Source organism: Gobius niger (genome assembly GCF_951799975.1).
Source record: "Gobius niger genome assembly, chromosome: 14".
NCBI lineage: Eukaryota > Metazoa > Chordata > Actinopteri > Gobiiformes > Gobiidae > Gobius > Gobius niger.
In genome coordinates this window covers 21,444,118-21,470,592 of record NC_136865.1, presented here as the reverse complement: position 1 = coordinate 21,470,592, position 26,475 = coordinate 21,444,118, and the positions used below count along the sequence as shown (strand labels likewise).

General features: G+C 42.1%; 1 protein-coding gene across 2 annotated transcripts in view; it reads right to left on the bottom strand.

Moving 5' to 3' along the window:
• Positions 1-26,475, bottom strand: part of rbms3 (RNA binding motif, single stranded interacting protein) — a 269,538-nt gene that overhangs the window by 36,262 nt on the left and 206,801 nt on the right. For both annotated transcript variants that reach the window (XM_079570999.1, XM_079571000.1), the window contains exons 7-9: positions 16,223-16,329; positions 6,366-6,409; positions 2,661-2,757 (exon numbers count right to left, since the gene is read on the bottom strand). In XM_079570999.1, the coding sequence (XP_079427125.1) occupies positions 2,661-2,757; positions 6,366-6,409; positions 16,223-16,329 (248 nt within the window). The remainder of the gene's footprint in view (positions 1-2,660; positions 2,758-6,365; positions 6,410-16,222; positions 16,330-26,475) is intronic.

Here is a 26,475-nt window from a genome sequence, read left to right as displayed (position 1 = left end):
TGCAGGGAAAGCACAAGTGGCCCTCAGTCTGCTGTTCACCTCCACCTCAAAGCCACCAAGCACTCCTTTGAGGATAAAGAGGTCAACATTCTAGCTAAAGAATAAAGGAGTCAAAGAAGCAATTTTTGTAAAGAAGGAGAACCCCTCCACAAACAGGAATGGAGGACTTCGATTTCATCTTTCTCCAGTGTTCAGAAATCTCTTACGGCCCATATCTCGAGGGCTCTGTCATGTTAATGAGGCTGAAACTCGGCCCAGGACAGATCAATAGGCAGGCAATTAGCAGTGATCAGCTGAGATTAGGGTCATTCAGACTGAAACTTAGGTGTGAGTTAGGTTGTTAGGACATGGAATTACAAAGACTTAAATTACAAAGATGTTTATCTTCAGGGGAGAATAGCTCTTAATGAAAGGGAGGGACTAAGTCAAGCTGAACTCCTCCCTGTGGTTTATATCTGGTCTACGGGCTGAACTGTGTGTTGCTGACGAAGCCTTTTGGATGTGAGGCGAAATGTCGACACTTCAACTACAGAGTCCAGAAGATGACTCAAGAACCTTCATTGAAGATAATCTTGAGAACAAAGTGCTGTGAGGGACATCTTTGTTTACATATTAGCAGATATTGGTACGTCAACACATTAATAAAAAGAGTATTGTCTTTTCAACTGAAAGTAGAAGTACTTGCGACCAGACTACTCCTACGGTGAAATCCTTTCTATTCAATGCAACTCATTACTCTTTTCTCCAGAGCCGAAAACCTAACACTGCTGCTGGCACGGGTCATTTGCACATTTGATAAATCTATAACGTCAAAATGGCCTCTTAGATTTTGCAAACAAAAGAAAAAGCAGGATCGTCCAGGGTACCATTTTCTTTTCTTTTTTTTTGAGGTTTTCATTATGAAGGCAATAGTTTCCATGATAAAAGGAAGTGATTTTCTTTTGTGCGGTCCTCATGTATGGCTGTGTGCTCTTCCATTCACCCTCCTCTGTGCGCGGGTCGTCTCTGCACTGGAGAGAGACGAGGACTCACCTTGAGGCTGAAGGGCAATATAACAGAAGCACTGGGCCCATATTGAAACTGTGAGGATTAATATTCCTCAAAAGCCCGACCATTGTTTTTGATAAATCAATTTGGGAAGCCTTCCGAGGGTGGATTAGAGATGCGCCCGGCATGGCCCACTTTCTTCCCTTCCCGCTCTCCTTCCTTCCCTTCTTCCTTCTCCATCTTCGCCCCCTCTCTCCCGTGGAAAAGCGGTGCGATCCGCAGTTTTAATCAAGCGAGCCTCGAAACACGGGCATCGCAACCTTCACCAAACAAGCCGCCACCGCCGCTCGCCCTCCGCTCCAGCCTCCCCCACCTGAGTCACCGCTCCTCGACACTGCCCCCACGCCCGGCGCTCCCTGGTCCTCTCTCCATCTGCCTCCAAGTCCATTCTTCATCTTATTCCTCCAGCTGGTTACGAACGCACGCCCTTGCATACTAAACACAGCTAATGGTAGATGCACGGGGGGACAGTGTGAAAGGCTGGTGGTGTTTTTACCATGATGAATAATATAACATGATACTGACATTATACCATTTTACTGTGGCTTATATCCAAAAGGCCTGTGTGGATTTATTCTGTCAGTCAGGTCAATAGCCAATCAGAGTCAGAATTTAAAAAACGCTGACCTTTCATCTGTGGACAAAGGCTTTAACCACTAAGACATGTTCATCCTGGAAATGAATGTAACTCTGACCTTATAACTGTAACTTTTGACCTTATAAAGTTTACACTAAATTGTAGCCAGTACTATTATTTTGATGATCAGCACAGGGTGGGGAGTGGGAACGTCTTTTTTAAAATGAATGTTTCAAAGTTTTTTATTCGTCGAGATTGGGAGAGAGAGAGATTTCATTTTACACAGTTTTGAAAAGAATATTCTTGATTGTCAATAATTGTCAATAATTGAAAGTTTTAGTCCACTCTTTTAAGCATGTTGATCGGTATATTGGCAAGTTCGGTTCAGATGTTAATCTTATTCTTCTTCCCTGCAGGGCCTGTGGATGATTGTTAACCCCTTTTTTTGTTCCAATGCTCTTTAGTCTTGTACAGACCAAAGAAGTTTGATGTGTGGATTTTCATTTGTAAGGTTGCTACAGAAGATGCTGGAGTTTGGGGCATTATTATGGAATTGGTAAAGGCCCATGGCACAAAACATCTGAAAAAAATAGTCTAATCAAATAAATCTCTGCTTGGATTTTATAATGGCCTTCTCTTCAGTGACAAAAATCTATCTCACACACAATTTTTTCACGAACATTATAACAAAAAAAAAAAAAGTAAATGCTCAAATTCCCCTATGGATCAAAAGTGTGAAACACACAATCAAAATTTAAATGGAGCCTGCTGTGAAATAGGTCCAGAAACTGCATAGGAGGACTGTCTTATCTACACTGTCAGCCATTTTCCCCTTGCATTGTGTTTACCGCCCACGATACAGATGTCATCGAACGCAGCTGGAGCTGAGCGAGAAATGATGAAAGAAAGAAAAGCCATTGTGCCTTATAGCCTTCTGTTCACATTACAGTATAGGAATAAACAGGCTGATAATGTCTTGTTACGGCCTGCCTGGTATGTTGATATTGCACAGATATCATTGTGTGTGTTTGTTCACCTGATATGTGGAGACGGGGGAAGCAGCGATGAAGGGCGTGATGGAGGTCTGTGCGATCATGCGGTTGGTGGCGATGCTGTAAGGCGAAGAGTAGAACCTGCAGCAAGAAAGGAAAAAAGAAAACAAATAGTGAGCATGGAGTTGTTTGAAATAATATGTTTCCTAAACCATAAAATAAGACTGTTAATAGTTTGCACGCTGTGGCTGAGTGGCTAGATTTCTCACGTCACAGCAAGAGGTCCCGTTTTTTTTTTGTCTCACAAGATTATTAGATGTCACATTGCAAGACATGGGTATCCTGCATTCGTCTCCACTGTGTGAAAGTTCAAAAAACAATGGTTGTAGCAGTTTCAGGCTTCAGACGGCGTGTGTTTAAATGAGGCCACCGGTGTGTATTTCTGCGGAAAAGTGGAGGGAAAGTACTGTAAAATGCGGAGTAGGACACGCTCAAACCTGGCCTTTGTTGCTTACGGTAGTGCGATGTTGACGCAACGCCTGACAGAGATCCTAGTTGCAGCGAGATAGAGGCTCACTGTGCGACTACCGATCAAAAATATCAGACACTGCCTGATGTCTGTCGCAGCTTGTCTTTAGTTGTACGGCAACCTGTGATTTTGAGATATAAACTGTATCAGTTTTATGATCTTTTGTAAGTATGACATCAACCTGTCCGGGGACTGCGGGTGAAAATGAGCATTTTTTTCTATAACCTGGCACATTAGACCTCTTCTTTTTTGGATTAATGTCCTTTGTGCATTGTCCCTGATCAAATCTAATAAAATTCTAATTCAACCTAAGACTTTTGCTACGACGACTGATCGTTTTCTCGAAGACAGTTAAATCGCACAGTGTTCACTTGGCTTAAAGCCTTTTTGAGTGGCACTAGTTAAAGCAGTACTAAGTAACTCTTGCCCCTAGAGGCCATAAGCGCAACTGCAGGTGTCGTAGCAAGTTACGATTTTTTAACTTATTAATTGTATTGGAGAGTAAATACTACGCTGACAGGAAAGGCGAAGAGAGAAAGGGATATTGCACATCCAAATATACAATGGAAATAATTTTTCTCACTCAAACTTGACTGTAAATACTGTTTAAAGTGACACTAGCCCACAGTTAGCTTTGCCCGTTAGCCTGTTAGCTTCTTCTTCGTGATTCTATTAGTGTGTATTGGTTGCTCCGGCCCGGTGGCAGTCAAGTTGCATGGTTTTCTGGCCAGAGACACCAGGGGGAGATGAAAGACCCCCCAATCATCCCATAAACACTTGTATTACCCCCAGAGGGACTACGGAAAGGATTTATTAAGGTAAACATGTTACTTAGTACTGCTTTAAAGGAAGAGCCAAGTTGGGTGAAGTGTCTTGTACACAAAGATATAAGCAGAACCAATTACTCCCCGGTTACTGGACTCCCCTTTTATTCTCCCCAAGTTACTGCTATCCCAATACATTTCAATATTATAAAAACATAAATTAATAAACTCTTAAAGTATGTTTTTAGGATTCTTATCCCCCCGACAAATCCTTTCTTTTTCTGGATTGCTAACACCAGTCCAGTCATCTGCATCGAATTGACCAGTCAGAACCTTTTGGCATAAGATTGGTTGTTCTAATTGCCTTATCTTTAGAGGTTGCTGACAGTGCCCCGTTCTTCCTGCTCGGCTCTATCCAGACACTGTTTAGTTTAAAGGGAGTCAATTAATTCTGCCCAGAGTCTTAGTCCCAGATGATAATAAATTGAAGATTGTGAATATTTGTTGTAAATGGCCCCAAAAGAAATCCTCTCCCTTGACACCAGTTTTCAAACGCATTCTGGCATCTACTGTATAAACTGATATGGACAATGTTCAGGGTTCATAAATATCACACACACACCTAAATATAGTATTTCAAATCCATCCTATGGCTCGCTCAGAGAATATATATTGCCACATATTGCATTTTTCACAACGTATAAAACTTTCATATCGTACGTTATAGCGCTCTCTATTGAAGACTCGAGCTTTATCACATCAAATTGAGCTGTCAGGGTGTAAAATGGGACTAGCATTTCTTTACGTCGAGTTGTAGATGTAAGGAGGTGTGAGGAGCTTAAGAATCAGCCGCTAGAAGATATAGTACCGTGGTTTTGAATGCACTATGCGGCTGTGTATGCTGCTATATTGAATTACCGTAGGTGTAAAGGCAAATGTGAGGCAGACTTGAGCTCAGAGGTCTGCAACCTTTATCAAACGAGTCATATCAGCCCGTTTTATATTTAGAAGAAATGCCAGAAAGAAAGGCAATAGTATCTGCAAACAACAAAGGCTACTTATTAGCGTAATTAGTCTGGTATGGATTTGTTCAAGTAAGAAATATAGAGAGGTCTAGGTCAAATCATATCTTGCATTGTGAAGGATTTTAGTTGCAATTCCTTTCAGCAGTTAATCTTTACAATTAACAGAGGCACATGCAGTGGAATTTTCGTAGATGCTCTCACCCAAACCCTCTACATTCAATCAATCATATCTTTGACATACAGAATAGAAATAGAAATAGGGAATTTAAAATGCGTTTATTTTAGTGCGGTCAATCGATTTATTTTCAGAATCACACTGAAATTCAGTTAATCCTGATTGATCTTGGTTAATTATTCCCAAATAATTTTATTCATTATCATTACTTGACCCACACAAATCACTGAAATTGAAAGCATTTGCTCACATTTCATTAATATGTACCATTATAGATACATTTGCTTTGGGCGCTGAACATTTTGAACAGAATCTGCAAACTTTCAGGTACATAAAGTAGAGTTAAAGGACAAAAGTAAAGTCATTTTTGTTGAAATAGCATATTTAGACGAGCCTCTTTGATGTAGCTCTCTGATGCTTTTGTTACATAAAAGGACCTCATCATGTAAAAAGGTTGGAGACCACTGGCCTACAATCTGTAGTTAATACAAGTCTTTGAGGTAAAGTGTGTGTGTGTGATTAATTCATGATTATTGCACTCATTCTTTTGTTGAGTTTAAGCTTTAACTTTGACAGCCTTCGTTTATATGGTGTGTTTGAGGGCCCTTTAAAAGCTGAAGAGAGCTTCCCAATTGAACACTGACTTTCTAGTTTACTTCAATGCTTAACAGTCACTGCTAAAATAAAATAAAAAAATCAAATCAGTCATGCGGGGCAATCTTTGGCCAACCACAAGACTGCCAGGAAGACTACACGCACAAGGAGTGTCCAGGAATCAAACCCACAACCTCATAACAGCAGGTTCATCTTACACACCCGTTGAATGGATTTTGAACAAACAATAAAACACATTTTGTATTTTACTGCATGTATCATTCAGTCCCTGTAGAGGACATCCCTTTCCGTCCCCACGTGTTTATCGAATGCAGACCTACACAGATACACCTGCATATATAACTATGCACTAATGCTGCTTAATGGTGGCTGGGCCTTTTGGTTGGGGCTGTCTGTGAGCTACTCCTTCCGTTCTCTATACAACTGGCACAAATAAAACCTGCTTCTAGTCCATTTATTTCCAGCGTGCCATTAAGGACGCCCCCCACAAAAGCAGTCCGTATAGATCTCTTAATCAAAGCGTAACAAAGTGCGGACACTCCATTAATCTTTATGTATGACACTTGTATTGACCGGGCTCTTATAGCCGAGGGGTGAGTGCATTAGCGGGTGCCAAAGACAGATGGGAAGCCCAAACTTACCCGTTCTGCATTGCGGACGGGTCGTATGTTAACGCCATGCCAGACTGAAAGAGAGAGGAGAGAACAAGATTTATTGTATGAAACAAATACAAAATATTCATTAAGATTACGCGGCAGTGGGAATAACATCAATAATGGTGTAATCAACAGAAGAGAAACTGACGATGAAAGATTTGGCTATTTTGTATTTACTTTGCATTTTCAGATTGGGCGTTGAACTTGGGAGTTGCTCGGCATAAAAACGACGCTTTTGGGGGCGTAATGAAGTAAAATGGTTTTACTCAATAGAATTATTACTTTTCCTAATGAGAGACCAACGTCCCTAGTTTTGAATCGTGAGGCCGTCCTTCCGTGGACCCACTACCTGCAGGAGGGAACATAGGGGCTGGTGCAACAGGATTTGGAAAGCTTGAATGGCTGCCTCCACGACAGGGCATTGGACAAGAGGAGGAAAATGGATGGATGGAATTATTAAGTCCTTAAGTCTTGAGCGCAGGATCATATGCACGCAGGACAAAGGTATCAAATAGTGACATGAGATCTCTGTGTTAAGAAAATGTATTGCAAGCATTTAAGGTACAAAGGTATTATACATGATGTAAGCTCTCAGTCATCCAGGAGATTTCGACTCTAGCAAAGGTTTACACAGTAGTCAACTAGGCTGGGTTGTTTGATCAGAAAAGCGGTAAGAAAGAAACATGAACAATCCAGAACTACCGTATTTTCCGGACTATAAGTCACACTTTTTTTCATAGTTTGGCTTGGGGTGTGACTTATACTCAGGTGCGACTTATATATAAAAATATATAATCCCACAATGTTTGTTATTTTCTCACTGACAGCCAGTAGAGGGCGCTCCAGACTTTTGTACAAGTATCTCCTACTCCTGCACCACTGAAGATTCAAAAAACGGTAATCGAGTAGCAGAAAGAAAGTTTGGAGTGAGCGAGAAACTTGTGAGGGACTGGACGAAAAGCAGAGGTTACTCTTACTGCAATGGAGAAAACAAAAAAAGCTAATCGCGAGCTATAAGCTAGAGCAGGGGTCACCAACCTTTTTTCAGCTGAGGGCGACTTTAAGAGCATTAAGTTGTTCGAGGGCTACCAGTTAAAAACAAATCCTAAAGACTTAAACGTTCACTGTTCACTTATAGGATATTGACCCAATATTATATTAAAATAGCTTTATTTTAAACTCATACTGAGTCACAAGAACAGAAATAACTGTAATTTTAAGAATTAGATTCAAGAAAATGAAGTGTTTTACACTTTAGAAAAAGTCCCAAGGGCTACTGGACATGCCCCAAAGGGCCCCTGGGGGCCCGCGGGCACCACGTTGGTGACCCCTGAGCTAGAGGAATGAGTTTGTAAATGGGCGCTTGAACAACATGCTGCCGGGAGAAGCTTGTCAACGGTGCAGCTACGCCTCCATGCCCAGGTAGTTTCCAAGGCGGGTGCGACATGTACTCCGGAGCGACTTATTGTCTGGAAAATACGGTACTTTTGTTTAGCTTTTTACATATTATTTGTTGCACGACTTTAATCAGGCAAATAATGTGTGCTCTCGTATACCAAAATAAATAGATAAAAATAAATTGAAGATGTTTAAAAAATGAATCCTGTTATTAAAGTCAGAGTAATATTTTCTGTGGTCGAAGCCTTGATAAAAGGAAAAGGGTTACATCATTGCGGTTTTACATCCGAACCACATTAATGACCCTAGCAGACGGTGTGTAGTGACCCCAGAGCAGAAAGATGAAGATTTATGTTTTAGTGAATGAGCAGAAGCGCAGTCATGCCCTTTGCTCGCAAAGGTAGCCGAGGCTGTGTGAGATCCTTCTCTTCGTGTGGGGGCCGCGCTCTTGTCCCGCGGAGAACCCTGCGCCTCGCGATCCGTCATCTGCATTCCCGAGGTTCAGTCCCGGAGGAGCGCTAATCCGATTTCTTTACGGGAGTCTGCTGAGGACGGCAGATTTCATCAGCATACAGCAGCCTGCCCTTCTCTCCTGTGTCCTACCCCCCCTCCCCTGCTCCTCTGTACCTGCTCTAGCATAGCCCCAGCTCCTTATCCACACACGCTCCTCCTCATCGGTTAATCTGCGCTGTCTTTGCCGAGCTCTCCGTGCCCTTGTGCCTTCGGAGGGCGGGCTACACTGAGTCCTTTCGCTGTGGGAATGGTGGAAGTAACACAGGAGCAGGAGGATCAGAGAAACTGGGTACAGACCTTCAGCGAAACAGTCGATGAGGAGTTGCATGGGGCAAAGTATGCGACCGCAGCTCATTTTCATCAAAGAACACAAGGCTTCAAAACTTTATCGCCTTAAAAAAAAAAAAAAGACTTCACCTTGAGTTAACAAAACGAGTGGCAGTCTTTTCGTTCAGACACTGTGTTCTTTTAATTAGTCTGTGTGCAATGCTGTTGGGTTTTGGATGGCCGACGTGAATCCTTTCAATCATGGATTTTTAGGTGATGTACAAAGACCCTGCCTCTATGCAATAAACCTCTAATTCCCTTTCAATTCAAGTGTGAGACGTGCTGTTATAAAGTGGGCCTGGAGACCTAATCAAAAAGAAATTCTTGCGTTTAATAGCAAATAAGCAAATATACACATTTTCAAAGATTTTCTATACCACCTAGATTGACCAGCTTTGTCGGACTAAACAACAATCTCTAGTAAACTAGTATTTCCTGGAAAGATTGCTGCCACCATTGATGAAAGACTCACAAAATGCCAGACATTTGAAAGCGGTTATAAAAATAAACTTCAAGGCCACAATCGTACTCTCTAAAAGCAAACACTTTTCTCAGAGATTCACAACTTCCTCCCAAGGTGAAGAGTAAAGGTTTATTGACGAGTTAATAATCCTACGCATTGACTGCAACCTACAACTAACAAACGGGTTCTGTTTTTGCTCTGTCAGACAGTTGGCGTATCAGCGTTGATGGCTCTGGCAGACGTGGACAGCTGTCTTTGGAGATGGAAAACTCCTCGAAGTGATGCCCTTGGTCCAGGAGCTAATGGATTTCACAGTGACTCAAAGCTGGAAAGTCAATGAAGCTTGTTTTTATAACTCCCATTATGCAGGATTCTGAAGTGTCTTGCCCACTGGCACATCGGGAGTGTGTAATGCTGGCCGTGGGGTTTGAGCTACGAACTTTAAAGTGTTAGTGTCAGTAAGTTTTTGGGTTCGTTTCCGTTTCCAAAGCTACATTAACACATCAACTCACTAATGGCTAATGTAAAATTATTCAAATTTCTTCATCACAATGTCGACATTTTATCTGCAATCACAGCCTTGGAAAATATTACAAAATTATCAGCATTCCTTTCCAGTTTCGCTTGAGGCCAAATGACAACATTCTGCCCTCAAATGGATTTTTAATGTCAATGTATTTTCCTAAATGTGTTTTATTCTAATGTTTTTGTGCCAAACTTTTTTTTCCCATGCGTTTTTTTGGGAGTGTTGTTTGTGAGGGTCATGAGGGGACAATCTTGATCCCAAGTCTGACCACGGTAAGGACACCTGCCTCTGACTGTCCTGACGCGAAAGCCAAGGTCCTGACACCTACTCACACCCTACATGTTTGTTTTTTACCCTTATTTTTCTTGCTTCCTTGTGGCCCCACACATAGCTAGACTATAAAGACATTAGATAGACTTTGGTTTCCCTTTACCAGAAGTTATCTCATGCCACGGTGACCTCACAGCCTCGGTGTCTGTGTGGATTTCACAAATTCATTCCCTATTGTACAATGTTTTCCCCAATATCAAGCCATTACTAGAGATGGGTACCGTTACATTCTTTCGATACCGGTACTATAACGATACTTGATTTCACGATACCGATACCTGTACGATACTTTTTCCAATACCTATACCACATGTGTCAAACACGAGGCCCGAAAACTCCTGTGTGGAGTAATGGATTTTTAAAGAAATAGCTAGGCAGCTCACGACAGCCACTAGGGGGCAGCTTAAATTAAAAAACGAAAGAATTCCACATGTGTCCAGAAGAGGGCATTGGCATACTAGGAGATCAGGATCATCATGAACAGCATATTATGTGGTAAAGGGTCGGTCTGCCCCAGGGCGGCAGTGGCTACAATAGTAACTTACAGCCATCGAGTGTGGAGTGAATGAATAATTACTATGTAGCACTTTGATAAACGTGCGACACAGGCTGATACAATGCAATACATGTAAGCCGTAGTTATTTATCAGGCCACAGTCCTTTACAATATGCGGCCCGTGACCCGCCGTGGGGGCTGAATTTTGGCCGATGACCCAAACGAGTTCGACACCCCTATACGAAAATATTTGTCATCTAAAACCAGATAACAGCACACAAATCAACAGTATAGTCCTCATCTCCAATATCAAGAAATGTGTGAAAAATGGTGAATAATTTTGGAAAGAGTGGAGAAATTGTGGCAGAAAATATGGAAAAAAAATTGGAAAAAATGGAGCAAATATTCAGGAAAAAAATGGGGAAACAAAATCATTTATTTGAGCTGAACCAACCAAGTCTTTCCTTTTATTGCATCAAAACTGTAATTCTTTTGACACCAGTAGTACCTAAAGTTTTTTTTTTCGATGCCATACCAGTATTGTTCAAAGGTACCCAGCCCTAGCCATGACAGCAAGCTCGTTGAGTTTCATTTGTTGTTCGTGATCACCATTTTTGCAGGAGGGTATTAATAAGCAAAAATGTTTCACACCTTTTAGGGAGCAATTTTCCGTCACATAATGCTAATAACAACCCGCCCGCTAACTGTGCAACAGCGCTACTAAAAAAACTAACATTAGCTCTTCAACATGTCACCTGGTTAAGTCAAATAAGAAAATAACCTAAACATGCACAATAAGGTAACCCTGCAGATATAGGCAAGCATGGGTGAAACGCAGAGGTCACATGTTTACAATGACTATGTGAGTGATCTGTCAACTACTGTTCGACGTTTGTAAATCATCTGCCTCCCATCATTCTTGTTGTTTGTTGCTTTCCACATTTTCTTTTTGTAGCCGCACACATCCGCGGACATCTGTCAAGCTTTTACACCGAGTGGAAATCCGAATGCTTTTTTTTTTCTTCTTCATGTTGCTCACTCATTCCCCTGGAGAAGGTGCTTGAGAAGTGTGACTTTGAACAGACAAGGAAAGGCACCCATGGCAGTTGTTTCCCCAATATGTCTGTGCTCCTACTAAAAAAAAAAAAAAAAAGAACATCCAGTGACTAATATGTTTGTCAGCATGCTACAGCTAGTGACAGCACTTCCCACTCTCCAGTTTAGGTGGTTTTACGATGGAATCTGTCATCTTTTTCGATCCCCTGCACCAGCAGCAGCCAAAGAAGTAACCTCCCTCCAGCTCTCAACCCCTCGCAGCTCCTGACTGATCGTGCAATGTGTTCATTTTTTTTTTTCTCCCTTGCTCTGCGCCGCGAGTCGCTGTGCCGATCTCTGTCCGTATGTTGCTGCGGGATCTGGGAAGACTTCAAACGCACAGGCTGACAAAGTGGGACCTGGCAACCCAGAATTTATGCCACTACATTACTCACACTGTAAGTCTCCGGGATGCACATAATTAACATTTAGCAGCTCAGAAATATCTTCCCAGTTGTGAAAGTAGGGGGCTTGTGAAATTAGGGTAAGATGAGGAGGTGGATAGACAAGACGAGTCGCTTGCAATAACACAGTGAGGACACTTTTCAACTATGCCTCCTGTTAAACACTGAAGGCTGGTTTATCATCCACGGATCCTCACGACAAATCAATAAGAGCGCACTCATTTGCACAAGGATTTGGCTTGGGTTTAATGCTAGATGGATGCTTTTTCTGTCCCTGTCCATGCTTGGGATTGGCCCAAATAAAAAAAAAAAGGTCCCTTAGGATTGGCAAAAAAAAGGTATCTAGTGATTCCTTTAATTTCACTGCTACAAAGGATTTCAAATTGATAGATTGCATTAGAAAACACTGAGCATGTAGCGTTTGTATTAAGATCTATTGTGGGCAGCAGCACAGACGGGGGGAGATAAAGAACATACAGGCGTTAATAGATTGCGTTGTTCCCCTTCATGTTCCTGACACTGAGCTAAAGAATGGCCCGAGCTCTGATAAACACACCAACATTCGATAGCCATCTCCATCTCCCACCGCTCAGCCCCGCACCGCTGATCAATGACAGCAAATGTCACGGATTTATGGGGGGGGGGGGTGAGGATGATTTTATTACAGAACACTGTACATGTTAAATGGATTTATGAACGCCATTAGTATATCCACTATATCTAGTATATTGGTGCCATGAGACCGTTTTGATCACTTGGGTTTAGTCAGATAAGATTTTGCGCTACAATTATGGCAGGGCTGAGGAAAAGTTTGCGAGGAAGAGGCAAGAACCGGCATCTCATTTCTAAAATAACACAGGCCAACATTAATCCTCACGAATATTCTTACACCCCGGTATTTCTTCATCTGGAAATGATAAATTATATTGGGAATATCTGAATGTGCGGCGTAATCAAAACTAAAAGCTGTTCCATGAAATATTAAGAGTGTGACCTTTTCCTTTGGATGGCCACCTTTTTGTTGGCCAGACAGTGTGTGTCAAAATGCAGTCATCCATTCCCACTGTTCCACTAAGCTGGCTCTATCCATAGCCAAACACGGTGGGGGGTGTAGCGATGTGGCTCAGGTTAACCCCCGCTCGGCGTCTACACTGTTGTAACGCCATTTTACATTTGACAGACATGACACAACAGCAGGCTACGCTCCTCTCACCCGCTCCGTGTTCCTGCAGAACTCCTTTCCTCGGCTTTATTAGACAGGACAGCTCAGGGTGAAAGGGGATGAAGAACGGAGCGGATGCATCCAGCAAATTGTCTTAGCCAGGACTTGAACCCGCAACGCTGAAGTCAGACCTCCCGACGACCGGCTGCATCAAAGGACGAGCGTTTCACCCTGGGTTTGCTCGCACCTTTGCCGAGCTTGCACAAATGTCAGACCCGCTGTGCGCATCTATTCTGTGCGGCGCGTCGTCTCCTCCGCGTGCCCTTCCCGATATAGAAGGTTGCTGAGATTTTAACCTTGTCTCTCGCCACAGGTTGCTGATGAATTTGTTACCACGAGGCCGGATCCAATTTCAGTATTCCCAGCATTCTTGATGCATGGCAGGAGTATGCATTTTCGATGGAGTCGATATAAGTGGATGGAATTTACTGTCTGTACATACAAGGGCAAGGTGATCGATCGGGGTAGGGGTTTTCAATGGAAGGGGCAAGTAACACTGGTGGTACCCGAGCTTCTTCTATTGGTGCATAAGACATAGTAATGTACACTCTATAATATCCTGCAGTAGCTGAGGCTACGGGTTTAAAATCCAGAAAAAATAGGCGTGTCTTGTTCTGAGAAACCATTACCTCAGATGTGTTTGTCATCAGGCTGCGCGGGACATTTATTGGACATTTTCTGGGCTCGCTTTATTCCCTTTAGTTACACATTCCTGAGAAATTACAGTAAATGTCAGACTTCAACATTCATTTTGATGTAGCGGGAAGGAAACAAATAGAAGTGTAATGCGTCAGGAACCAAGACAAACGATAGGATGGAGGAAGAATGTGGAGTGGCGAGCGGGGCTGCTGTTGTGTTTGGTTAACGGCCCATTTTATGTCTCAAAAACCGCAGGTAAGTCAAAGAATCTATGTTGTAATAACGACACGAGAACAGCAATTACTTAGCTTTAACCTCTTCACCCCGCCTTTACCAAGTGCACTTTCTCCACTGCAGCTTTACCCAAATCTAAAAGGCTACAGCCTATAGGCCAGAGTAAGGCCTCTTGGAAAGCTCCCATTTTTATCACATTTTTATCACTTCATGTCATTTTTCATCACATTTTTATGAATTTGTTTTCACTTTTTCAGCACTTTTTTGTCATATTTTTCGTCACATTTTTGCCATTTTTTTGGTCACATTTTTAAAAAACTTTTTCAGTCATTTTTCGTCACTTTTTTAATCACTTTTTCATCACATTTTATTCACCTTTTCATCATTTTTTCGTCACAAGAAGCGTTTAGATTTGGATAAAGTCGAACCGGGGAAAATGTGCTTGGTTCAGGTGGGGGTTAAAGGAGCGGTTTCTTTTTATACTTGAAGTAGAGAAAAATCCATTTTGCCCCCTTACCAAATGGGACCTGTGCGTGGTGCTTTACGAGTAACCATAAACCCCTGCGTAGCATCGGTGCTAAAAACAATTAACCTGATGGAGGCTAACATTGTTAACATTACCGGGTCCGGGAGCTCTTTTCTGCGTGCTAACTACTCTTCAGTCATTCACCTTCAGAGCTTAAATGAAGAGGTGACAGCCCCACAGTGACTTCATCATTCGAGCTTCATCAATACACAGGGACAGGTATTGTGCACTAACCAATTAAATGTTTAGCTAACAAGGTGCATAAACTACAAATCAATCACCTTGTCAGCTGAGCACTAAATACAGTAATGCGATGACAACTTGGACTGCATTAGTTTAGTAAGCGTTTCCTGCCCAATGCGCTTCACTTTTAATTGGGCTGTCGAGTGCTGACAAAGGCATGGGTTCCAGCTGGACTCGGGCAAAAACCGGAATGCCTGACTTTCTCACAGCGCTGCCCGGCCGCATTAAAGACGCTTATATCACCACCCATTTAGACCTCATTTACGCACTTTTATAATATACACGAGGAGAGCTGCCCTTTCACTGGTGTAGATGATGTCAGATGAGTAGGTGACAAGCTTTTATGCCGTGGCCAGGACAGAGTGGCATTTACTCTCACAGTGCCCTGCTGCGGGCCTCTGCGCTGTGTGGGTGGAAAAGACTGTATATACTCTATTCACTAGTCTTTATGTATTTTATGCAGTCCTTTATAGAGGGACCTTATAGAGAGAAGTCGGGGAAAAGTGCTGGAAATGTATTACAAACTCCATAGTAAGATACTTCCTCATAAGTTTAAAATAGCAAAGCACCATTAGTAGTATTGAGATGGAGAAATGGAAGGGCAGGTGTTTAAAGACTGTGTGAAATAAGGATTTGTAGCTCCAAGAACCTTTGTCTCTGAGGACTAAGCACTCTTGCCACACAGAAGGAAGATCCCAGCTTTGTTTCCCAGGGTCTGGATGAGGCCTTTCTGTGTGGAATTTGCCCAAAAACCCATTAACCTCCTAAACGGCACCTGAACCGAGCACATTTTCTCCTGATTGGCTTCAGCCAAATCTAAAAGAGCAACAAAAAAGGGAGAAAAGAGTAGGTGACACCAATGTGATGGAAAAGTCTTAGCTTTCCAATGAGGTGTTACACTGACCTAAAGGCTTTAACCTTTTAGATCTTTTGCAAAGCTGAACTGGAAAAAACGCACCTGGTTGAGGCGGGGGTTAAAGGTGCATTATGGAACATTTTATGCAAAAAACAGACTTGATATTTGTTCGAAATGTACCTTTTTGTGACCCAATGACTGTATGAGAGGTTAGTATGTTGTCTTTACTTTCTGTCACAGTGGCGTCTATGATGCTCCAGGATAAATTGTTTTGCCGTTTTTTTGGTGAGAGGGTCCCGTCAGCAACGAAAACCTCCCAGAAACTCTAAAAACAACTGATCCTGGAGAATCTTAGAGGCCACTGTGATGGAAAGTAAAGACACCACGCTGACTACAGGGTCACTAAAAGGTCAAATACACACGAATAAAATGTTTCGTTTTCCACATAAATGTTCCATAATGCACCTTTAACAAGACACCAACTCCCAAGGCATTGAAAAATGAGCCTTTTGTATGTGCTTGTGCGCTGATAAAGATATCTGCGTTGTGCCGTGTGCTGTGGAACATTACCTCTCCTTCTCTGTGCCACGGCCGTCCGTTCTGGGGGTATTTGCTCTGGCTCTGACGTTTCTTCTGCCCTCCGTCGGCAAATTTACACAGCAAAGGCTCCGTGGGGGCTGTGGAGAGAGAGAGATGATGTGAAGCGAGGCGCACCCCAACATTTAAGACTAAAATTCAAACTTCGCAATTAGAATCAAGAAAAAAGAGACGACGCGATGGAATGACCCCTTCAATCACCTGTGAAGGATCTTGAGAGGTGATTGACTTGCATGAAGCAGGTTGAGATTGGGGGAAAGTGAGATGTGGAAGGAACAAGGCTGGAAATACAGTCTTCCTGGTTGAGTTTACACATACAGCTCATTTCTCCGTAATCAGCCCTTCCTGGCTCTGCCCTCCTAGAGAGCTCCTAGACAAATTCCCAGAGCAGCAGTTTTGGCAGGCCCGCCGTCGCGTAGACGAGGCTGGCAGCCCATGAAAAGAGCAGAGCAGGGTATTGTTGAAATAATAATCACAGTAATCGCACTTGTAAATGCTTCTGAGACTGTAATGCAGACCCGCTCTGTCAGCCAAAATTATTTCATCAACTATTCCTGTTCCCACTGCATTCTGCAACTCTTTTTACATAAATCAGTGCTGGAACTAATGTACATGTACTTTATTGGACTTTTTTTGTGTGCTAAAACTGTACAAAGAGGACTGGAGTTTTAGATCTGAATTTGAAAGATTGATATTCGTCTTTCAGCACTGTTCAACTTGAGAAATGAACCACTTTTTTTTTTCTTCTTCCCACCACTGAGGTCAGTCTACCCCCCTCTCAAAATAAGTATAATAACAACATAAGTGCCACGCAGTTAGAAAGCAGCTAATCGGAGCCCGATGCTCTTTTGTATGCAGGATGACAGATAAACGCCGGAGAAAGTGCAGCGATGACCTACGTGGCTGCACAGATAACTCTTCAAAGGGCACTTTCTCACACTCAAACTGCAGGTGAGTGCGGCGGGGAACAAAAATAGATCCAGCTAAATGACTCCGCTGATGAGATAGAGCGGGAAACAGGCAAAGCGCAGAAAGACGGGTGAGACAGGGCAAAAGAGAGGGGAGTTTTTCTCGTGAGAAAGCGTCGGCATTCTTGACGGGAATCTTCAACACACTTTGGGCTTAATGTATTTACAACAGGTATGGCCCATTTGTCATACTGTTTACTGATGTATACCTATTCCTGGGAGTTAAATTACATAAAAATCTCCACTGCTCTACAAGCTATGTTGCGGCAAACACTCTTAGTATGCCAGTGGTTCTCAATTGGTATGCCATGAGGAGACACCATCACCCCAGGAAGACAAGGCGTGACCCAAATAAGGATATTTGTCCATCCCATAATACACTTTGCAGCGCAAATGTTATTTATAATGTATAATATTGCCTTTCCCACAGAATGTTGTTGATTTAAGCTTTCAATAAATCTATAAGCAAAGATCATGCCCAAAACAACAAGACAGTCATTCTAATGTATGTTTTTTTTAAATAGATATATAAATATGGAAAATAGTATCCCCTAGGAAGTGCCTACGACCCACCAGTTGAGAACCACTTGAGAGCTTCTACAAATGCATGTGAGAGTTGTATCAGTTTCATTTACAAATCAAATCTACATGCCATTACAGCTGGAAGAAAGCAGCTTCATGAAAGTAAACAAACAGCTAGCTTATGAGCTAAAGACATTGGACACACATTTTTTTTCTGAAACACTGAAAAGGCAGGGAGGGAGCTGCACATGAGGAAGAGGAAGGAGGAGGTGGAGGAGCTGACCAGTGCAGGACACCATGCTCTGAAAAAGAGACAAATCCAGGAAGCGCTGCACTGTTTCAGAGGAGACTGAAGGCAGCCAGCCAGGTTTCCTCCGGGTGCTATGGTTTCCTCTACCTTCAAAAACATGCTGGTCAGGTTGGCACACAATGACAGCATGGCTCAGTCGCAGCGGCTCAGGACTAACACCTGAACACTATTTCGTTGTACAGTACAATGACAAATAAAGCACGTACTGATTTACTTAAGTCTCTTATAAATCATGTCCCATAATCAGTCAATACTGAACATCTTCATCTTGTGTTACACTTTGAACGTCATTACTATTACAATAATCTTTAATATCAACTCATGAGTACAAATATTTAGTTTCTTGCTGGGCCGGAGGAAGCCACACCTGCATGCCCTCTCTATTTAAGCTGATGATCCGTAACAAAAGAGCGGAAACGACTAAGCAAAGTCTAGGCCAAACTTTATCATGTGCTAGTTCCCGGTGTCCAGGATGGCTGTCCAAACAGAGAACACCTGCTGACCCGAGCCTCCCCTATCAACGCCTTTGTATTACAGCCCTGACAGCTACGGGACAGGAGCACGAGCAGGGGCCAATCACCGGCTCTGCACCAGCCCGGAGAGTGACAAGGACCTTTACATGCAAACGGCACAGATGACACCCGCGGAGGAGAGCTGATGGTTTAATCCGAGAGTATCATGTGAAAGAGAGGGAGGAGGTCCTGGCAGGAACAGGGAGGCGGTGAGGACTGTAAAACCTGTCATCTGAAAGGAACTAGTGACAAGGGGGAAATTTGACGCTGAACAAAATCATTTGGATGTTAATGAGGCAGAGTAATTATTTGTTCAAATCAAGAGGCAGCGCAAATGTTCGCTGATTTCAAAGGAATAATTTGGGAGCCAACCTGATTTGTGACAGGAGCATGACGCACAAAATACATGACAGCCTTCACACTGACATGCATTCAGGAGAGAGGGCTGTGCTAAAAGGATTATACAGTATAGATGGAGATTTAGCTTCATGTTTAGTGCAAACTGGCAGCTTTGTGAAGGAGAACTAAGCCCATGTCAAGATCCTATTCAGCTACAGTTATTGACAATAACATCATCAACAGCTTTTATAACCTTAAAATATAGTTTATACAGGGAAAGGCCCATGAGAGTAAAAGACTAATGCGTTCAGTCATAAAAGTCTTTTATGCGGCGCTCCATTTGTGGGCGGTGTAACACCAAAAATCTTTTTTTTTTTAAATCTCACTCTTTATGAGTCCAGTTTTCAGGACTAAAGAATCATGTTCACAGCTCTCTAAACAAATAAATGTCAGAGGAAGGAAGAGAGAACATTGACTCCTGTCCTTCCAGGGTATACAGTCACTGAGAGGTATCAAAACCTCTGTCACCTCTGTTCACACTCAAACCATGCTTAGTATTCTACATGAAAAAGCAGCAAGGTCATCCAGGCAGGTCTCTGGACCTCTTTGATCAGGGTGCACCACACTTAACACCCAAAGGTCCATTTCCTTTTGACCCAGTTACTTTGACACATCCACAGGTATTATTATTAACAAGCGTGTTCACCAAAGGTTTACAGGAGCAGCGTGGCTCTGATGCTGAACCTAATAAGCTTGTATTTTCACCAAATGGTGAAAGATAAAACCACAGAGGGGCTGGAGACTCTGAAACTCCAGAGAACAAACAGAAAAACAAACCAAAGCTCTTCCTCTCCTCTGGCACTCTGGGAGACAATTAGCTCTCGGACAAAATGTGGAGAATCTGACATGAAGCACGCTTACGTTCCCAGGATGACTGCTTACTCACAGGGCCCAATGCAAGCCACTGATCTGTAGAAGACTGCAGCCCAAAAGTGAATATTAAAGTCACACATCACACACAAATCTGCCAATGCTCTATAACAAAAGAAAAACACCAATTATCTAGAGTTAAATTTGCTTGTTTTACGATATTCTTTTCTAAATTTGAGTCATGGGCTACCATATTATTATACCATATATATACCATATTATTTAGTTACTTTTACCTCTGTAGTACATGGCATCTAAATATTTTCAGATTACCAGCGGTGTAAAAAGTTCCAAAACACTGTTGTGTCCTGCTGGCACCGTAACTCCAGTTCACTACAACAAACTAGTTTTGAAATGTTCTCGCAAAAAGTGGGCTCTCTTTAATGATTCTACATCTTGGGGGAAAAGGCACGAGTGTTATTGGTCAGGGGTCAACAGCTGCTGCTAACACGCTGTATGGGAACTGCTAATTGGGTTTACGAGGGTTGCCGTAGGAACTGGTAAACATGCTAACAAGAGCGGACAGCGGAAAGAACATAGAGCAACTAAAAGGATACAAGTAGCTCACTGGGAGTTCATTCATGCTCAGCGGTTATATAACTTTCACAAGAAATGTAACAATATAGGCTGATTTGAAGCATAGACGTATCGGAGACAAAAACAGAACTAAAATACTTGTTTTGAACCTACTTATTATAGATGAATCAGGTAGAAAGACGCTGTTAATTAGAAACATATTTTGAACTAGGACGGCAAATTTAATCACAAATTATAATTGTATTTTGAATGGCTGCAATTAGTAAATCTCAAAGACGGCAATTATTCAGGGCTGCACAATATCTATTAATATATTTATCTATATCAAGTTGCTTTAGATATACAAACATGTTCCTACTCGCATGTTTAAAAATGAATGTGATTCTTGCATTACTTCAGCATAGTTCAGTCTTCTCTCGAATGTATAAACGCTCCATAACATGTTTGAAATGTGCCAGGGAACTGAATCTCTGTCATCGAAATTGCAGTATGCTACTCAGAAAAAAAACTGCATTAGATATACTGTGTTTCCAAAATGGTAAATGACAATATAAAACATGACATCGTTAAAGCTGGGGTACCTGATTCTTCCCACACAATTTTTTTTTTATTTGGCCCAAACTCGTTTCTAGCACTCACAATCCCTCCTGCATGTCCAAATTGTTCTAGCAAATTGTTTATATGCACGTTTCACGCCCGTGTACAGCTTTGAGCAGTGGAAAAGTCGAAAAGGGGTGATCACCCCTAAAAAATATCACTCATTTAGAGTGGTAAATCCATCTTCTATCACTCAACAAATAATTAGGTGAAGACAACTCAACAATATCTGTCTTTTGCTGTGTTTATAATTCACCCTGAGGTGGTAGAAACAAATCAACTTTTCAACAACAAAAAGTCAGGTACCCCAGCTTTAAGTAGGGGTGTTGAATAATATTGATTCGCTGATAAATCGCGACATTACGTCGTCCGAATTTTGTATCGATCCAAAAAGCATCTGTATCAATATTTAAACATCTATTTTGGGGGGAAATATTCATTGCAGCGTCTCTCATTGGTCCCGCACTTTTATGGGCGGGAGTAAAAGTGCCGTTCGGTTATTACTGATTGCCAAGTACTCCAACTCAATGTTATACAAATACTAGAAAACGTGCATCCCCAGTTTATTTGGTTTCATTTACTGGTCTTCCAAGAAACATAATCACCGCACAACTACTGATTAGTAGTAAAAAAGTTGTAAAAAAAAATAATCTTCTAATACTTCAATATCGGGATATTTCGCATTGTATCGAACCGCGACCTATGTATCGGGATACGTATCATATCGCCAGAGATTAGGCAATACACTCCCCCATCATTAAGTCAGCTCTTGGTATTTTTTGCTTGTGCAGTTTATTAGGCTTAAAGTGTGGAACACATTGATTGGAAAGGTGAAAAAAAGGATAGAATGTAAAAAAAACAACTAATAACAATTTTTATAGATTCCTATTCAGAAAACCCTCCCGAAAGTATTGATTCATTTTTCTAATATTTATAGTGGCAGGCAACAGATATTCAAGGCTTTCCGAGCGTCATTAGACAACCAGCAAAGAGCGCCATTGAGAGCCGGCAGATGCACTATACAAAAGACACTGCAATTACTACAGCCGCTTAAACTTGTGTAAGTGTTACTATCAGTGCCGCTGTATGTAATTACATCTTGTTTCCACTACAACATCTGTGGGGAATCAGCCCTTTGTGTGCTCGATAATACCCAAATGGGCGACCGGTCCACAGCATTTCTCTCTTTCAGCAGGAGACAAAGGAGAAATTGCGTGCTAAGACTGGTCTCACAAGGCTAAGAAGCATCTTGATCCGCGCGCACAATCATCTCCATGTAGTGAAGTCTGAAATCATGCTAGTTTTCATTCACTATCCCAGCTACATCTGCTTGGTACAAATCATGACTGCACCAAATGCACCCTTAGTGACAGGAGAGAAGGGTGAACTTAGAGGAGCAGCTTTTTAGCATCAAGATAGAACTTCACAAAGGATCCACTCACTTAAGCTGGATGTCAGACCGCATGGCCTCAGTTTGTTCTGTCAGTGAACAGAGCAGAGCGGAGGGAGCATAAGGAGGTGTCCAGCACTGGTGCCAAAGTCGAAAAGTCTCAAATCTGTAATGCCACGGCGTTCTCCGTCTCTCTTTTCACAGCAGCTGTCAGAAAACATTGGCTTTCAACTCGCCATAGTGAAGCGAAAACAAAATGACTTCAAATACCACAGACCAAACATGCAATCAGGACGAAATATTAACTCATAAGTACATCAAGTTTAACCAGGTCAACAAACACTAATCACTGGATGCTGCCAGACATTTATCGATATTTGGGAAATTTCCAATATCAGCTTCAATATCTAATGCCGATAAATGCCAATATCTCCGGAACCAAAAGTGACATAAGCCCACCCACAACTTCTTAGGCCTTAGGGACGTATTAACTCATCTAAGCTCAGGTAAGAACATATCACAGTACGGGAAAACTGTGTGCCCTCAGTCTCGCAAAAAGACCAAAGATGTTATTGGCATTTGGCCTCTCCCAGTATATTCCTATAGCTCCAAATGGGGTGACGTTAGAAGCGACCAATCTCTTCCACGGGCACGCACACAGACCAGACAGGTACGTATCAACTCGTCTAAGCTCAGGTCAGAACATATCAGTATGGAAAAACAGAGGTCTGTTCCTTTAAGGGGACTGAGAAACATCGCAATCAAAATCGGTCTGAAAAAAGTCTGTTAAACACAAGTTTCACCAACTAATTTTCAGTTAATATGGACATGTTGCATTTTGAAGCACAGGCGAGAATTTGTTAGTTTTAACCTCCGCAAAAGGTATTTTTGATCACCGCTCAAAATGCAACAGCTAAAGCCACTGCTGGAGCAAAGTGTATTTTATTTTATGAAATAACTGATCTAACATTTCGTAATGATCACATCACTTTATGTGAGATGTTTATATCAATGCGACCTAAAAGCCAGTCCTGTAGCCAAGAATATTATGTGTTGAAGAGTCTAGTGATCCTTGTTTAATGTTTTTACATTCGTTTATTTATAGATATCATTGAAAAATGATCTGTAACAACCCGACTGCTTCTGTGGTTCTCCCTAAGGTTTCTCATTTTTACCCCTGGGTTTCTGAGTTTTTCTTTGCCGTGCTGGACAGGGGACTCCCACGCCGCTCATTGCCACCTGCTGCCGACGGTTATTTGGACATCATGTTTGCCTGGATACTTAATTCATCTGAACTTTACATTGTCTTATTTACTGCTCTGTTTTAATGCCTTAATGCTCGGTGCAGCCCCTTGAGGCAACTCCTGTTGTGATATTGGGCTATACAAAACCATTGATTGATTGATTGATTGACTGTATTGATGTCACACTGGAGAAAAGAGGATCATTCACTTTTTCACTCAGCGAGAGGAATGTTTTTAATAAATCAGCCTTATGCCCCTAATAAAACTGCTGTCACAGTTCAACACATTTTACAGTTTAGAAGCTTCATGCAGGACTATAGACAAGAAATGTGAAATTATTGGCCAAAAATATCGGTCAAAATGATCGGCCGTGCATATCGGCATCGGCCAATTAAAATCCCAAATAATCTGCATCAGCCATAGGAAAATCGGTTGACCTCTAGTAATCACCTAAATGACCAGAACATGTTTGGTGATGGTGTAGACTTTAGAAACAAGGAGCTTACATACAGTAAATCAAGTCAATTTTGCAATTTTTACAAGACCTTAAAACTAATCAAAAAACAGAACGTATTCAATATATAGTGTGTTTCACCCGAGGCATCCACACTGCAGTTAGGGAGAACCACTACCATAGTAAAAAGAATATTCCCAATTCTCAATGACAACTTTGGTTGGACTTATGAGCAGGGCCTTTCTGCAAAATCAATCGGATTGCTCAGCGCCCTTTACTGCCAGAGCAAATGGAGGAGAAGGCAGAGAAGACAATATTTTATATGGATCGTGCTGCACTGTGCAGCAGCTTGAGGGGATCTCTAATTGGATCAACAACTGTCTGATCCCCATCAGCCAGCGTGACCTGTCTGAGCGAGAGGAGTCGCGTGCCGGGAAACAGCGGTGCACAGACCACTGGCATAAAGGACGCCATGAAGAAGAGCTGCACAGGCTGGATACAGAAACATTAGAGTAGATTTAGATTTTACTGGCATCTGATATGTGCTTTTTCCCCCTCAAGACCATATGGGCAAAATCCTTTCCAATCTGATCCAGACAGCTTCCATATGTGTGAAGGGAAACCGTCTGAGCAAAAGGCAACAAAAACATCAAACACGCATCAAGATGGAGCAAAGAACAGCGCAATGCTCACAAACTTGAAATTCAAATGAAGCATAATTAGCTTTACCACAAAAAAATTGCCTCAACATGAGATTCAAAAGAAAAAAGAAATCATGCTGGTGTGGTGGCGGCGTGGCCAACTTGCAAGGACATTGGGGACAGATACATTTTTGCTGGTCCCATGTAAATTATAGTCAGCCTCCTTGCGTAATTGCCTAAGTCATATTTTAAGAGTTTTCGGGAAATAAGAAAACAAAAAACAAAAATCCGGAAATTTCATACAGATGATAGACAGTTCGTGTGCAGACCATTGGGAGTGCAGATGTCTTTCAAATGTCGTGGCGTGAAAGGCACCAGTTTTATTTAAACCAGTTTTGTTTACTCAAGGGAAGCGCAGATCCCGACAAACTCTAAAGAAAGCACTTCTGTAAATGTGCTCGTTCACTGACCACAAACAGGCAGGGAAAATGTAAATGCACTTTGAATTCTGAGCATACATTATTTTTGACTGAGAAAAAAACATTCCCGTGTCTGAGCCTGCCGTTTTTTTGCCATTTCCCCGTCAGACAGGCTCTACAGGGAGGGCTTTGACGGATCCCAGTCGATAGCTTCTCACAACTGCCACGGCGGCCTCGCACCCTTCAGCATAAAAATGAAGACAGTGTGCCAGGCGTTCTTGCTGACAGACGCCACTACACACGGCTCAATGACATGGGCCGATAAACGCAGTGCCCGCTCAGAGGAGAGATTCAGCCGCGGATACGGGACAAAGAGAGAGTGGGACGGACACTGAGGGGGAGAGAGAACGGGGCGAGGGTTTTTCGACAAGGCGTTAGTGACAACCAGTTGTACCAGCAGGAGTCAGGCAGAGAGCGAAAACTAGGATAGGAACAGTATTGTTTTGGCGAATGAATGGCATTTTAGGCCATTCTGTAATTACGACTTTAACAACCACCACCAACTACTGTATACTCATGCTCCTACACACACATGAGGTCAAAGTGGATATGAAACTGTCAAAAGCAATGATCGAAATCTGATTTAAAACATGTACTGTACAATAAATCATGTTTTTAGGATATACATTAGACTTTATTTAGCTGGTGCAGCTTAAAGCAGTACTAAGTAACTTGTTTACCTGAATAAATCCTTTCCGTAGTCCCTCTGGGAGTAATACAAGTATTAACGGGATGATTGCAACTCCCCTGCCACTGGGTCGGAGGCCCCAATACACACTAATAGAAGCTAACAGGCTAACGGGCAAAGCTATCTGCTGGCTAGAGCAGTTTTGGATGTTCCTTATCCCTCTCTCCCTTTGTCTTTTCTATCCGTGTAGTATTTACTCTCACGGACAATGAGTAAAAAACCACAACATGCTACGACACCTGCAGTGGCGCTTAAGGCCTCTAGGGGCATGAGTTACTTAGTACTGCTTTAAGTCCTCCTCGATGCATTAACCGTGGTTCTCAACTATTTTACACACTTTTAATTCATCAAAACAAGTGGTAAATAGTAAGTGCAAGCTGGAAAAGAGTATTCAGCTATTTTGGGCATGTTGCACCAAATGTACTATTTGACATTGACTGTATTCCGGTTTCAGGACCCCGAATATGACATGTAAATGAGAGCATGCTGGGAAACTAAAAAATGCGTAAATGACTCTTCTGCCTATCCACCTTTGTTACTCGTTTTGCACATGAGCAAACGCTTAGTAAATTACCCCATAAATACCTAAATAAGAAAAGTTTTGTCTCACTGACA